The sequence below is a fragment of the Aquarana catesbeiana genome, linkage group LG06 (assembly GCF_042186555.1).
Source record: "Aquarana catesbeiana isolate 2022-GZ linkage group LG06, ASM4218655v1, whole genome shotgun sequence".
Classification (NCBI taxonomy): Eukaryota; Metazoa; Chordata; class Amphibia; order Anura; family Ranidae; genus Aquarana; species Aquarana catesbeiana.
The window spans coordinates 64,891,571-64,904,504 of NC_133329.1; the positions used below are offsets into that span (position 1 = coordinate 64,891,571).

Consider the following 12,934-nt stretch of genomic DNA (forward strand, 5'->3'; position numbering starts at 1 on the left):
CCACTGATGCAGGCTCCTCACCACCCAGCCCCTGCCGGGTCTAACTGATCATTAGCGGCTTATTTGGCTGTATCCCTCCACTTCACAAAAGAGTCCCTGGCCTCTTGCAGACAGGATTCATAGCAGGTACCAAATAATTTGTTTAAAATGCTGTGACTGTACTGTAATACCTCTGTGGAAATTTTGGGGGTGCTATGAGGGTGCTTGAAGATTTTTTGGGGGAGCTTCAGCACACCCAAGCACCCACCTGGCGCCGCCACTGTGTTTCTCCAGTCTTTTGAAGTCCAAGAAGACAGTGACTATTCTAAGCCCCATCTCTGCAAAGTACTAACACTGACTGGGGGAACATAGAAGCAGACATCCCAACCTGCAGAAACTCATTTCAGGGAGGTGGCGATTCGCACCCGCAAACGAACCCCCCCCCCCCCCCCCGTGAGGCAAGATATTTTTTATTTTTACAATCTACTTTTTATTGAATATATTACATGTAAGGTGTCAAAGTACATACTTCCCAGAAGAGTTACTAACCTGTATTAAACAAAAAAAGTTTTTGTATTAACATAAATATAATGTTTCAGTTAGCAATTTTACAAGTGCCATTCATTCAATGACTCAAGAAGTAACAAAAATAAAAAAATCATTGCAGGTTGACATAGATGTGGATTTCATTAGATTCTCACTCAACTGACATTCAGCATCTGTAGACTTAAAATATTCATTCGCTATTTTTTGGAATTTTGTTTTTTGTTATAAAAACACATCTAAAACCCCAGGAAGAGAGAGTTACTCGTCTTCTGCAGTCTTCTGTTGCTTTGGCACGGGCCCTTCAGAGGATTTCTCCTCCAGCTGCCTCTTCTTGGGACTTCCATTCCTGGCATCACCTGTTCCTTCTTCTGTGTCCTCTTCATCACTGCTTTCAAACTTCTTTTTCTTTCCTTGGAACTGGATTTTCTTCCTGGATGAACCATCATTTCCTTTACCCCCTCTTCCTTTGCCTTTAAATTTCCTACCACCTTTGCCTTTCCACTTATTATAGCTTTCTTGTTGGTCTTCCATGATTTTCTTCAGTGCAGCCTTCTCTACATCACCCTCTAGAAGATCCCAAGTTACATCCTTTTCTTTCAACTGCAAGTTGTTTTTATTTGCCGCCTTGGCTTTCTCCAAGGCTTCCTTGGCATTACTCTTAAACAGGATAATTCCCTCCTTAGCCCCCTACTGAAATCAATCCACTTGATTTCACCGTGAGCTTGAAATAAGGCATGGATATCTTCTCTGGAAGTCATATTGTCCAAGGTTCCTGAGAATTTTAAGAGGCAGCCAGTCTGTTCTTCCAAGGTTTTCATTTCAGCATCTTCGGCTTGTTTCTGGGCATCTGCCTTCTCCTGCTTGTGCTTCGCTTTTGACTCTGACTGCTTCTGCTTCCTTTCTTTGTTCTTCTTTGCAAAATATTCTTCCTTGGATAATATGATCATATCAGAGTCTTTAAATTTAAGGTCTCTATTCTCTAAGAATTCCTTGGCAGCATCTTCAGTTTCAAATACAATAAAGATTGAGCCCTTGAAGGTCTTATCGAGTGCTCGCCTCATTTGGATGTTCTCAATGGGACCCTTGTTTTCCAACCATCCCTTAATTTCATCCAGGGATGTGTCCAGCTGAAAGCCTTTAATGTAAACCGATCTATTCTTGATTGCGTTTTTGTACTCTTCTGTGACCTCTGGCAAAGGTTTGCTGGGATCTCTTCTAATTTTGGATTTTTCTTCATCAATTTCCAGCAGGCCTGTCTTAGATTTTTTAAGTGCCCCCAAAATGATTCCAAAATCAGTCGTCAATTTGCTTAACCTGTTAAACTTGATCATAATTTCCAGAGGCACCCAGCCATCATCAAGGGAAATCTGTTCCTTTAGGAATTTGTCTCGTGGAAGGTTATGGTCACCAAAATAGTACTCAACCTGCTGAGAGATCTTTGTGTCCAGATCAGACACTTGTTCTTTATCACCATTTTCTGCCATTTCAAATCCTCAACTGAACTCCCCTTTTTCCTCCACACTACCACACGGCTCCGGCCGTTCTATGACGCGCAGATTTAAAGGCAGTGCCGGCTCAGTACCCGCAAGATATTTTTTAAATCACTTTTTCAATATTTTTTCGCAGTGCTTCTGGGAAAGGGGGTGGGTGACAGTGGACGGTGTCAGTAGTTTTTTGTACTTTTAATAATTGATTATTTTACATTTCAATTTGTTTTTAATTTTTTTTGGGGGGAGGGGGTTGGAGCAGTGGACAGTGTTGGTAGGGCAGGGGAGAGTGGTGTCAATAGTTTTTTTTATCTCATTTTTTTTACACTTTTTCATTTTTTAGAATTTTTTTACAATATTTTTTTTAGGGGGCTTTGGTGAGATTTCAGGGGTCTAAACAGACCCCTGACATCTCCCCTTTGGGACAGACAAAGGGACTGAGGACACAGATTCCCCAGTCTCTTTCTCAGCACTAAAGATGAATGAACAGGAGACAGAGGCTCCTTTTCATTCATAAACTGAGCAGAGTAAAACCCAGTTTACTCTGCTCAGTAATCACAGGACACAGGAGCGATCTCGCTCACTGTGTCCTATTACTAGTTACTAGTATCGGTATCGGGACAACCCTAATAATAACCTGATGCAGTTCAATACAACACCAAAAAAACATAAAAGTGGGGCACAACACGTACTGTGTTCAGTTAGGATGCAGACAGGAACAGCTGAATGGGCAAGATTTTCTTCAGCTTATGTTGACTAATTCCTAACTGTGTACTGTTTTCAAAGAATCCTTCTTGGGATTGTAAAGAGGAAGTAAAAACGCAGTTTCCATGTGAATTTGCTTGCGTATGCCTTTTCATAAGGCTTGGTGTATTTAGGTAGTTTTACTAGTTGTTTTTTGTTTGTTTTTTTTTGTTGTTGTTGCTTTTCCATTTAAAAGATGCATTTGTGTGTACTATTGCAGTTAAAAGTGCAATAATGGGGAAAGAATCCCCACAATTTGTATAGTGCCTTGAACTGGAAAGCAGGGATGTAGGTTGCAGGTGTAGATCTGAATTTCATGTTCTGAAATGATGGAAGTTGCAATAGGGCTACTTGGACATTGGTGTTTGACCCCAGTGCATCCAATCCCAGCATTTTGGTGCACCTGTGAAGCACAGGTGCAGTGCCCAAGCCCATTGCCAAAGCCTGCCAACGTCCATGGCAGTGGTTCTCAGCCCTATTGAGACCAAAACCCAATAAATTCTTCTAAAGCCTTACATGCCCAAACAGTAAAAAAAAGAAAAAAGAAAGGCTTTTGGGGATTCTGCAACAGACTTGCTGGCCCTGAGGGGGTGCTGGAGGGAGCTGGGGCAACTCTGTGGGATGGGGTCTCTAGAGATGAATATGGGTCTATCCAGGAGAATGAGGGCTGCCCAGAGGCACTGTAGTAGATTGGAGTGCACTGCAGCAACTGGGGGGCATTGTGGGACTATGTTGGAGGTTGGGGGCACGATAAGGGACTGGAGGATCTACAGCAAGTTAGGGGGTGCTGCAGACGCCTGGGGGTGCTGTGGAACTTTGGGTGTCACTGTAGGAGCTGAAGTCTCTCAGGGGGTCTATTGGCACTATGAGAAGTTGGGGTGCATGGTGGATCACCATGGGAGGTTGAGTGGTACTATAGAAGCTGGGAGGCACTACAGGCAATTAGGGGATCTGCAGCTAGCTGGAGGCCTAGGAGAAGGGAGGTTGCTGACTGGCAGTAGGTCACAATTTGTTGGTAAAGAGTCATTGATCTATAGCAAGTTGCAATGTACTGCACCTAGATGGAGCCAAATACGGTACCAAGTGGTACCTGTGTATCACTACCTCTATTGGAGCCACTGGAGAGGATGGGTCTTCTGTTCTTTGCCTCAACCTTCTCAAGAACCTCAGCCCCTCTGACACACAAGGTTGAGTGAACAAACATACAATATCACAGGAAATCACTGAAAGTAATAATTAGTGCCCAACAGTAGTGTTAAATCAATTAAAACAGGCACCAAACCATGTAGTAAAGTCAAAACTTACAATATATTGTCACCCAATATGGTTGGTAACTAGGCAAGCATAAAATGGACTAACAAATAACACAATTTAGCATACAAAGTGATCAACAATAAGGAATAGGCATAAGATGATCAGCATAAATGGTAGCAAGGCCACCTCAAGTGCAGCAGTGAGCTGTATTAAAGTTTAGTCTACTGAGTGCTGGAACTTTACTGCTAGAGCGCTTTTATGGCAGCGATGCTAGTCTTATGCACGCGATCTGATTTTCTGCCAACAAAATCGTGGTTTTTTGTTCGTAGGTTGTTGGCTCAAGCTTGTCTTGCATACACACAGTCACACAAATGTTGGCCAACAATTACGAACATGGGAACACGGCATTACACCAACTGGGTATACATTGTCCAAAAGAAAAGGAAGATGGACTGGAGAATAATTATTATGAGATGGTCAGTCCTTTGGGAAGTTCTTCTGTCGGCTATCGTGGGGCTCTTTAAAAGCGTCAGTGCACTTAACGACAGTCCCGGGTAACCTGTAGGCAGTATAGGTACATTATAGGTTTGGAATAAGTGTGGTATAGAGTGCAGTATGGGTGTGGCGTGAATTTGGTATGCTTGGTGTCCTGCTCTCAGTAGCTCAGTGCCTGCTAACAGTATCAGCAGTGGGAGAATAGCCCTCTCACCAGTCCCGGGGATGCTACAGTGATCTCTCAGTGTAGAAGGCTGTCCCCCTCGGTCTCTCCATGGAATGATTCTGGAGATTCTGTGGTGGGAAACGGAGTGTGAGAGGATGCTCTGGTCTCCCTGTGGCAACAGTGCAGATGTGATAGCTGCAGTCTGTGCTGCACTGCCGAAGGTGTCTTCACTGGTTCGGCCTCTCAGCAGTCTGGTCAATATGCAGCAAATGTGCTCCCCTCAGGTCCCTTGGCTCCAAGTGGAAGAACCGAGCTGAGCAGGTTCAGAAATGCAGTTCTACTCCTCCTCCTTGCCCCAGTGTTTCTTGGGAATTACAGTGTAAAGAGGCCTTTAATCCCATTATATGGCTGTTGTCTCAGACTACAACTCCCATAATTCTTAGCGCTCTGCCTAGATGTCTATGGGCTTGCTTGGCTTTAGCTTTCCCCCTGCTGGAGGAGAATGGTGCAGAAAAATATCAGTATCTCAGTAGAGGAAGAGAAGAATGAAGGGAAATGTCTGTTTCTCCATATTGTTGTAGCCCAACACCTGGCTACACTTGCGTTTATCATCATTTGCATTCAGGGATGTATGCCAGGTACTCTGCTTTCTGGATATATGTTCCTGAACATAGTACCACCTAGCTTCTAGCTGCAGCATATTTCAGCCTGCCATAGACTAAAGCCGCGTACACACGATCGGACTTTCCGACGGGAAATGTTTGATGACAGGCTGTTGGCGGTAAATCTGGCCGTGTGTACGCTCCATCGGACATTTGTTGTTGGACTTTCCGCGGACAAATGTTGGCTAGCAGATTTTCAAATTTTCTGCGGACAAATGTCTGTTGTCGGATTTTCCGAGCGTGTGTACACAAGTCCATTAGACAAAAGTCCAAAGTACAAACACGCATGCTCGGAAGCAAGGACGAGCCCGAAGCGGTCGGTCTTGTAAACCAGCGTTCGTAATGGAGAACTGACATTCTTGATGTGGCAAATTATGAAATCTCAAAATGCAGCGCACAATTCTCTTCTTCTTTAATGAGATAATAATGAAGCTGCTTTGCTGGTGATACTGATGGAGTTATTGCAAACAAATTTTCAAAGGCTTTATTTTACTAGTGATATCAAGAATAATATTATTATGTTTTTTTTTTTTTTTTTATTTGGGCAAGTTACCACAACACCATTATCCTGTAGTTTTTAATATTAAAGATACAACTATGTTGGTGTCCCTTGTCAATTTTACATTGAATTTTATAAAATGTAACTGTCTACTCAACGAAAATAATAATGTCAAAGCAATAACTCCAAGGCCAATAATAAATAACACTTTATCTCCTCCGATACCACAACATGGCTGGTTGACGAACAGCCGTTCAGAAATGAACTGAAAAGCACAAAATGAAAAGCGCAAACTAAAAAATGCAAAAAGAAAAGTGTGAATCAACACTCACCAAACTTCTAACACAAAATTAGCAGAAGGGGCTCAAAGGGTGGTGCTAAAGAGCTGAAAAACCACGTAGTACGTCACTACGTTCGTAATTGTTGGCCAACAATTGTGTGGCCGTGTGTATGCAAGACAAGTTTGGGCCAACGCCCTTTAGACAAAAGTCCACGGTTTTGTTGGCGAACAATCCAATTGTGTGTACGGGGCTTTAGGCTGCAGGTAGGATGCCTCCTGGGGCTCAAAAATGATGTGATTGGACGCACATGGGATAAACACCTAGTGTGCTTGGGGCCTGATTATCCAGCATGTACACAGCCTAACCCACATTTTTTTTTTTTTTTTATTTATTGTTAACTGGTGATAAGCACAATGATGAATCCATGATGTTGCTGTATTATATGTTACACTGTAACTAAAGGCAAAACCTTTTTTTTAGTTTTGTACAGAGTAGAAATAGATTGGAACCCCTATCAGGTTTTTGTTGCTGTCTGTGCCCCTGTTAGGGAGGGTCATCCTCTCTGTGTGTCCTGTTTACTGCTATGACTGAGAGTGAATAGACACTCCAGGATTTCCTCACTTTGGAGGGATTTTCTCTTACTTCCTAGGACACAAATCCCCAATCGGATACAGATGGCAAAAAATAGAAAAAAAACCATACAGAGCTAATCTATTTCTTCGTGGATACCACCCCAAATCGAAATACAAATTGGACTCCCTTTACCACCCAACAAGGGCAGGGACAAACAGATGGGACATTATATGAGAAATCACACATACAGTATGTGTAAAAACAGTACAATCCTTATTCAAAAATGAAAACCCAGTCTTATGCCCCGTACACACGGTCGGATTTTCTGATAGAAAATGTGTGATAGGACCTTGTTGTCGGAAATTCCGACCGTGTGTAGGCTCCATCACACATTTTCCATCGGATTTTCCGACACACAAAGTTTGAGAGCAGGATATAAAATTTTCCGACAACAAAATCCGTTGTCGGAAATTCTGAACGTGTGTACACAAATCCGACACACAAAGTGCCACGCATGCTCAGAATAAATAAGGAGATGAAAGCTATTGGCCACTGCCCCGTTTATAGTCCCGACGTACGTGTTTTACGCCACCGCATTCAGAACGATCAGATTTTCTGACAACTTTGTGTGACCGTGTGTATGCAAGACAAGTTTGAGCCAACATCCGTCGGAAAAAATCCTAGGATTTTGTTGTCGGAATGTCCGAACAAAGTCCGACCGTTTGTACAGGGCACAAGTCTGTAGGCAGGGCCGGATTTGCCACAAGGCCACCGAGGCCAGGCCTCGGGGCGGCAGTGGTGCAGGGGCGGCGCCGTTCCTACGGCGACTTCGTGGCCGCCCCCCCTTTCGAGCTGCCCGTTAAAGTCGATTAAAGGCACCGGTGCCCTTAGAAAAGATGGCCGCGAGCTGCCCACTACTGCGCATGCGCCGTTCAGAAGTGGCCGGGCTTTGGAAGGCTCGTATGCACTCGGCCGGGCGGCCCATGCGCAGTAGCGTGATTGCGCCACCCGGCGCCATTTTTGAAAAGATTGAGAAGTAATGTCAGCGGTGCGGCGGCGGGGGAGAGAGATGACATCTCTCATTGCCCGCAGCGCTGTTCCGCCCTCCTCCATCTGGTGGCAGCCAGGCAGCGTGGCAAGTGACATCAACATCTGGTGGCAGCCAGGCAGCGTGGCAAGTGACATCTCCATTTGGTGGCAGCGTGGCAAGTGACATCTCCATCTGGTGGCAGCGTGGCAAGTGACATCTCCATCTGGTGGCAGCTTGGCAAGTGACATCTCCATCTGGTGGCAGCGTGGCAAGTGACATCCCCATCTGGTGGCAGGTAGCGTGGCAAGTGACATCTCCATCTGGTGGCAGCGTGGCAAGTGACATCCCCATCTGGTGGCAGGCAGCATGGCAGGTGACATCTCCATCTGGTGGCAAGCATAGTGGCAAGTGACAAGCGATGGTGGCAAGTGACACGCTCAGGGCTCCCAATGATTCTGCATTATGGTGAGTTGAACTATTTCATTTTACATTACAATGTAATGATAGAAATAATGTGTTTCAATTATCCTGACACCATACCAACCATGGTGCCGGGGATGATTGAAGCACTAACACCAGCCATTGCCCTGAAAAATTGCCCGCGAAAAATCCTTACCCCTCGCGCGCTTACCCTGAAGTATTTTTAGTCTGTACAATTAAAGCCAGTTATTTTCAGTGTTCTCGTGTGTGGAGATATGTTTTTAATTGATCTATTGTAGCAGTCATCGATAAAGGACGAGAATGGTGGTGTGTGTGTGTAGGGGGGGCGGCAATGAAGGACCCGGCCTTGGGGCGGCAAAGGGAGTAAATCCAGGCCTGTCCGTAGGGTTCAATATTGAGTTGGCCCATCCTTTGCAGCTATAACAGCTTCACCTCTTCTGGGAAGGCTGTCCACAAGGTTTAGGAGTGTGTCTATGGGAATGTTTGACCATTCTTCCAGAAGCACATTTGTGAGGTCAGGCACTGTTGTTGGACCATGTGGTTGCGATTGTTATGTTATGTGTGTGCGGGATTACTGTATGCATTCACCTTTGTGTGTGTGTGTGGGGGGGGAATTCCGTGAGGTCAGGTACTGATGTTGGACGAGAAGACCTGGCTTACAGTCTCCGCTCTGATTCATCCCAAAGGTGTTATATCGGGTGGAGGTCAGGACTCTGTGCAGGCTGGTCAAGTTCCCCCACCCCAAACTCGCTCATCCATCCTCCCGCGAGCGCCGGGTGATCTCCCAGCTGCGCCTGTCACTCAGCAACAGCCAGAGCAGCCTGAGCGGCCGAATGGAGTACGGCCACTTGGGCTGCTCTGTCTTCTGTCTGAGTGACAGGCGCAGGGGGGTCTGAACACCTGCTACATGCGCTACCTATGTCCCATGGTAAAGCCTGTTGATTTACGGGCTGCTGCTGCCATAAGCCTAAGTGTGTTCCTGAGGCATGTGGAGGAGGTTGAGAAGTCGCTTTTGACATGAATTGCACTGCTTACTGCTTCTCCCTATCTATGTTTGCATACCTAGGCTGTATATAGCTGCAGGGAAGTCCTATTAACTCTTCACTAACTGCTCTGCTGCCACTACCATCTATTCACTTTGTAGCCTGCTCACACCCAAGCATAGTGAGGAGTGACTGTATGTGGACAATTTTTAATTATCAGTTTTTTTATATTACCAGCCCTATATGTAGGTGTACTTTTTGAACAGTTCATTTAGGTAGGTTCAGTCACTGTCTAGTGAAGTATGCATAGGTGTGCCATTAATTTCTCTTCTTGCAGCTGGTGTTCTGGGTACTTTTCTTTGATTTATGTGATCCTCCCTGTGTATCCGGTATGTTTCTGTGTAGGGGTGCTGCAGCAGCAAATGAATAATTTAAGCCTACATTGGCTGTTACAGGTCCAAGCCATTAGGCTGGTTTGCTGTACCATTGTCAAACCTTTATCTGCACTATTTCTCTGAGCACATTGTTCAGGTGGCCCTCATACTCAGTCCCCTAGGCAATATTCTATCTTATGGCTGCGCCATTCAATGTACGTGTGGACTGTATGTATGTGTGGACTGTATTTGTGGACTGTATGTATATGTGGACTGTATTTGTGGACTGTATGTATATGTGGACTGTATTTGTGGACTGTATGTATATGTGGACTCTATGTATGTGAGTGTACCGTATGTAGTGTTATTTTTCCTAGTAAGATCGGGGGGGTCGGCAGCGTCGGCGTGGAGCATTACCTCCCTGAAATGAGTTTTTGCAGGTTGTGATGTCTGTATTTGGGACAGGCCATGTGCTCGCTGTCTTTCCCTGGGCTGAGGCCCAGTGAAGTGGTGCCAGACATAGCTCTGCTGTTAGGCCCATTAGCCTGTTTCGAGGCCTAATGTGTGTTGACGTTGTCCTGAAGCTGTCATTCCGGGTCTGGAGGAAGCTGTGCCAAAGAGCTGACCCAGGGGTGGTCCCTTGCTGGAGAGAGCCAGGAAGAAGGCTGGTCTCTCAGGAGGACTTTATGACTCACTTGGAGGAAGCACTGAAGTTTAGGAACACGCTTACATTGTTGCCAGGTTGGCTTATAGGTTCTGACACTGTAAAGCTGGACATTGACATAGACCTGGAGAGTCTGTAAGTGATCTGCTATGGTATCTGGCACCCCTAACCCTCACCTCCTTGACCGTTCTGCAATAAAACTTTAAAGTGGAGTTCCACCCACTTTTACAACTCTTCAGCATCCCTCACTAAACTGTGCACTGTAAACGAATTGGATATTTTTAATTTTTTTTCTCAGCACCTACTGTATATCTGCTGTATTCATTTTTCACTTCCTGCTCCCTGGCCGCGGCCCATCGCATCATTTCCTGTTTGCAATGCCTTCTGGGAAGGGGCGGCAACTTCCTCTGACACTGCCGTTGCTATGGAAACCTGACCTGAAACCTATTACACTGCTTGTGCTGCACTGAGCATGTGCGAGTTCTGCAAGGATGAGATCCAGGAAGAAATACAGTCTGGCTTCAGATGCCCACACTTAAGATGGGCATGGCCTGCTGTAAGTTTATAAAATAACAAACTACTGCTATAAACTAACAAAACAGACCTTGGTTTACTGACTAACTTTACTAGAATACTTTAAGCTTGTGTATTATAGGGGTATTTTTATTTAAAAAGTATAATTTCGGCCGGGAAACACCACTTTAACCACTTAAGGACCGAGCCTCTTTCTGAGATTTGGTGTTTACAAGTTAAAAACAGTTTTTTTTTTGCTAGAAAATTACTTAGCACCCCCAAACATTATAAATTACCGTATTTATTGGCGTATAACACGCACTTTTTTCCCCTTAAAATCAGGGGAAAATCGCGGGTGCGTGTTATACACCGATCCCCTGCGATCCCCCGCTGACTGAGCTTCAAATCGCCGACCGCGATTTGAAAATGGCGCCGCCGGCGCCGAAATACACAGAGCCGGTCCTCGGCTCTTCTCGGCCACTTTCGGCCTCACTCGAGCGCCGCCCGAACCTAGTTGAGTGTACTCGGCTAGGTTCGGCTAGCTCCGCTCACAGTCACGCCCATCCCGGGCGGGACTACGAGTGGAGCCGAAAGTGGCCGAAAGTGAACGAGAGCCGAGGACTGGTATTTTGACTGTGTATTTCGGCACCATTTTCAAACTGCAGTGACACTGACATGTCACTGCAGTTTAACTGCAGCCTGGGTAAGGCTGCAAAAGGACACAGAACAGCTTCAGATGGGCACTGACAAAGCTGCAAGGCTGCAAATGGACACTGATAAGGCTGCAAATGACACCAAGGCTGCTGACTGCAAGGCTGCAAATGACACCAAGGCTGCAAATGACTGCAAGGCTGCAAATGACACCAAGGCTGCTGACTGCAAGGCTGCAAATGACACTGGACAAGCATGCAGATGGACGCTGTGCAAGGCTGCATTGATGGGCGTTTAAATGTAATTTTTTTTCCTTAAAACATTTTTTTCCTTATAATTCTCTCCTAAACTTGGGGTGCGTGTTATACGCCGATAAATACGGTATTTTTGTAACACCCTAGAGAATAATATGGCGGTCGTTGCAATACATTCTGTCACACCATATTTGCGCAGCGGTCTTGCAAGCGCACTTTTTTTGGAAAAAGTACACTTTTTGAATTAAAAAATAAGACAACAGTAAAGTTAGCCCAATTTTCTTTTATATTGTGAATGATAATGCTACGCCGAGTAAATTGATACCCAACATGTCACGCTTCAAAATTGCGCACGCTCGTAGAATGGCGACAAACTTTTAACCTTAAAAATCTCCATTGGCGACGTTGAAAAAATTCTACAGGTTACATTTTTTGAGTTACAGAGGAGGTCTAGGGCTAGAATTATTGCTCTTGCTCTAACGATCACGGCGATACCTCACATGTGTAGTTTGAACACCGTTTTCATATGTGGCTCTACTCACATATGCGTTCCCTTCTGTACGCGAGCTCGGCGGGATGGGCGTGTTTACATTTTTTTTATTATTATTTATTTTACCTTTTATTTTGTATTTTTACACTGTTCTTTTAAATAAAAAAAATAATTGTGTCACTTTTATTTCTATTACAAGGGATGTAAACATCCCTTGTAATAGAAAAAAAGCATGACAGGGCCTCTTAAATATGAGATCTGGGGTCAAAAAGACCTCAGATCTCATATTTACACTAAAATGCAATAAAAAAAAAATGGCCCTTTAAGAGCTATGGGCAGAAGTGATGTATTGACGTCGCTTCCGCCCTGCAATGGTATGGAGACAGGTGGGGGCCATCTTCCCATCACTCGTCTCCATGCCTAGCAGGAAGAAGGATCCGATCCCCTCTACTGCTACCGACGGCTCCAGTAAGCTGTGGGAGGGGGGGTGGCCCTCTCCCGCCGTCAATAAAAGTGATCTCACGGCGAATCCGCCACAGAGACCACTATTGTTGGAAATCGGACCACCCGCCGAAGAAGAGGATACCGCGGTTATGGCAGCTAGCTGCTGCCATAACAAAGATATCCCTCTTCAAATTTAGGACGTATATTGGCGTGCGGCGGTCCGGAAGTGGTTAAAAAAAGACAAAAGTGACTGGCGCCCAATAGTCCGCTCATTATAGCCATGGACTCAGCCCTTGCCTCTGGAGGTGCTATCCTGCCTTTGGGGTACCAGAGTGGTGCTACACTGAAGAAAACACTAGTGTACATTCATTTCCAGTACTTGGGGGACCAGTTAAGATGGCTCT

The 12,934-nt window shown here is 45.2% G+C and overlaps 2 protein-coding genes across 5 annotated transcripts in view; one reads left to right on the forward strand and one right to left on the reverse strand.

Moving 5' to 3' along the window:
• The window catches only part of LOC141148562 (uncharacterized), a 168,022-nt gene that overhangs the window by 14,227 nt on the left and 140,861 nt on the right, over positions 1 to 12,934 (forward strand). The gene's annotated exons all lie outside the window — the stretch shown is intronic.
• On the reverse strand, positions 769 to 2,027 carry LOC141147617 (lupus La protein homolog B-like). The gene is given in 2 exon segments (XM_073634850.1): positions 769 to 1,208; positions 1,211 to 2,027. Coding segments are annotated over 2 exon segments (1,224 nt in total). The 5' UTR covers positions 2,010 to 2,027; the 3' UTR covers positions 769 to 783.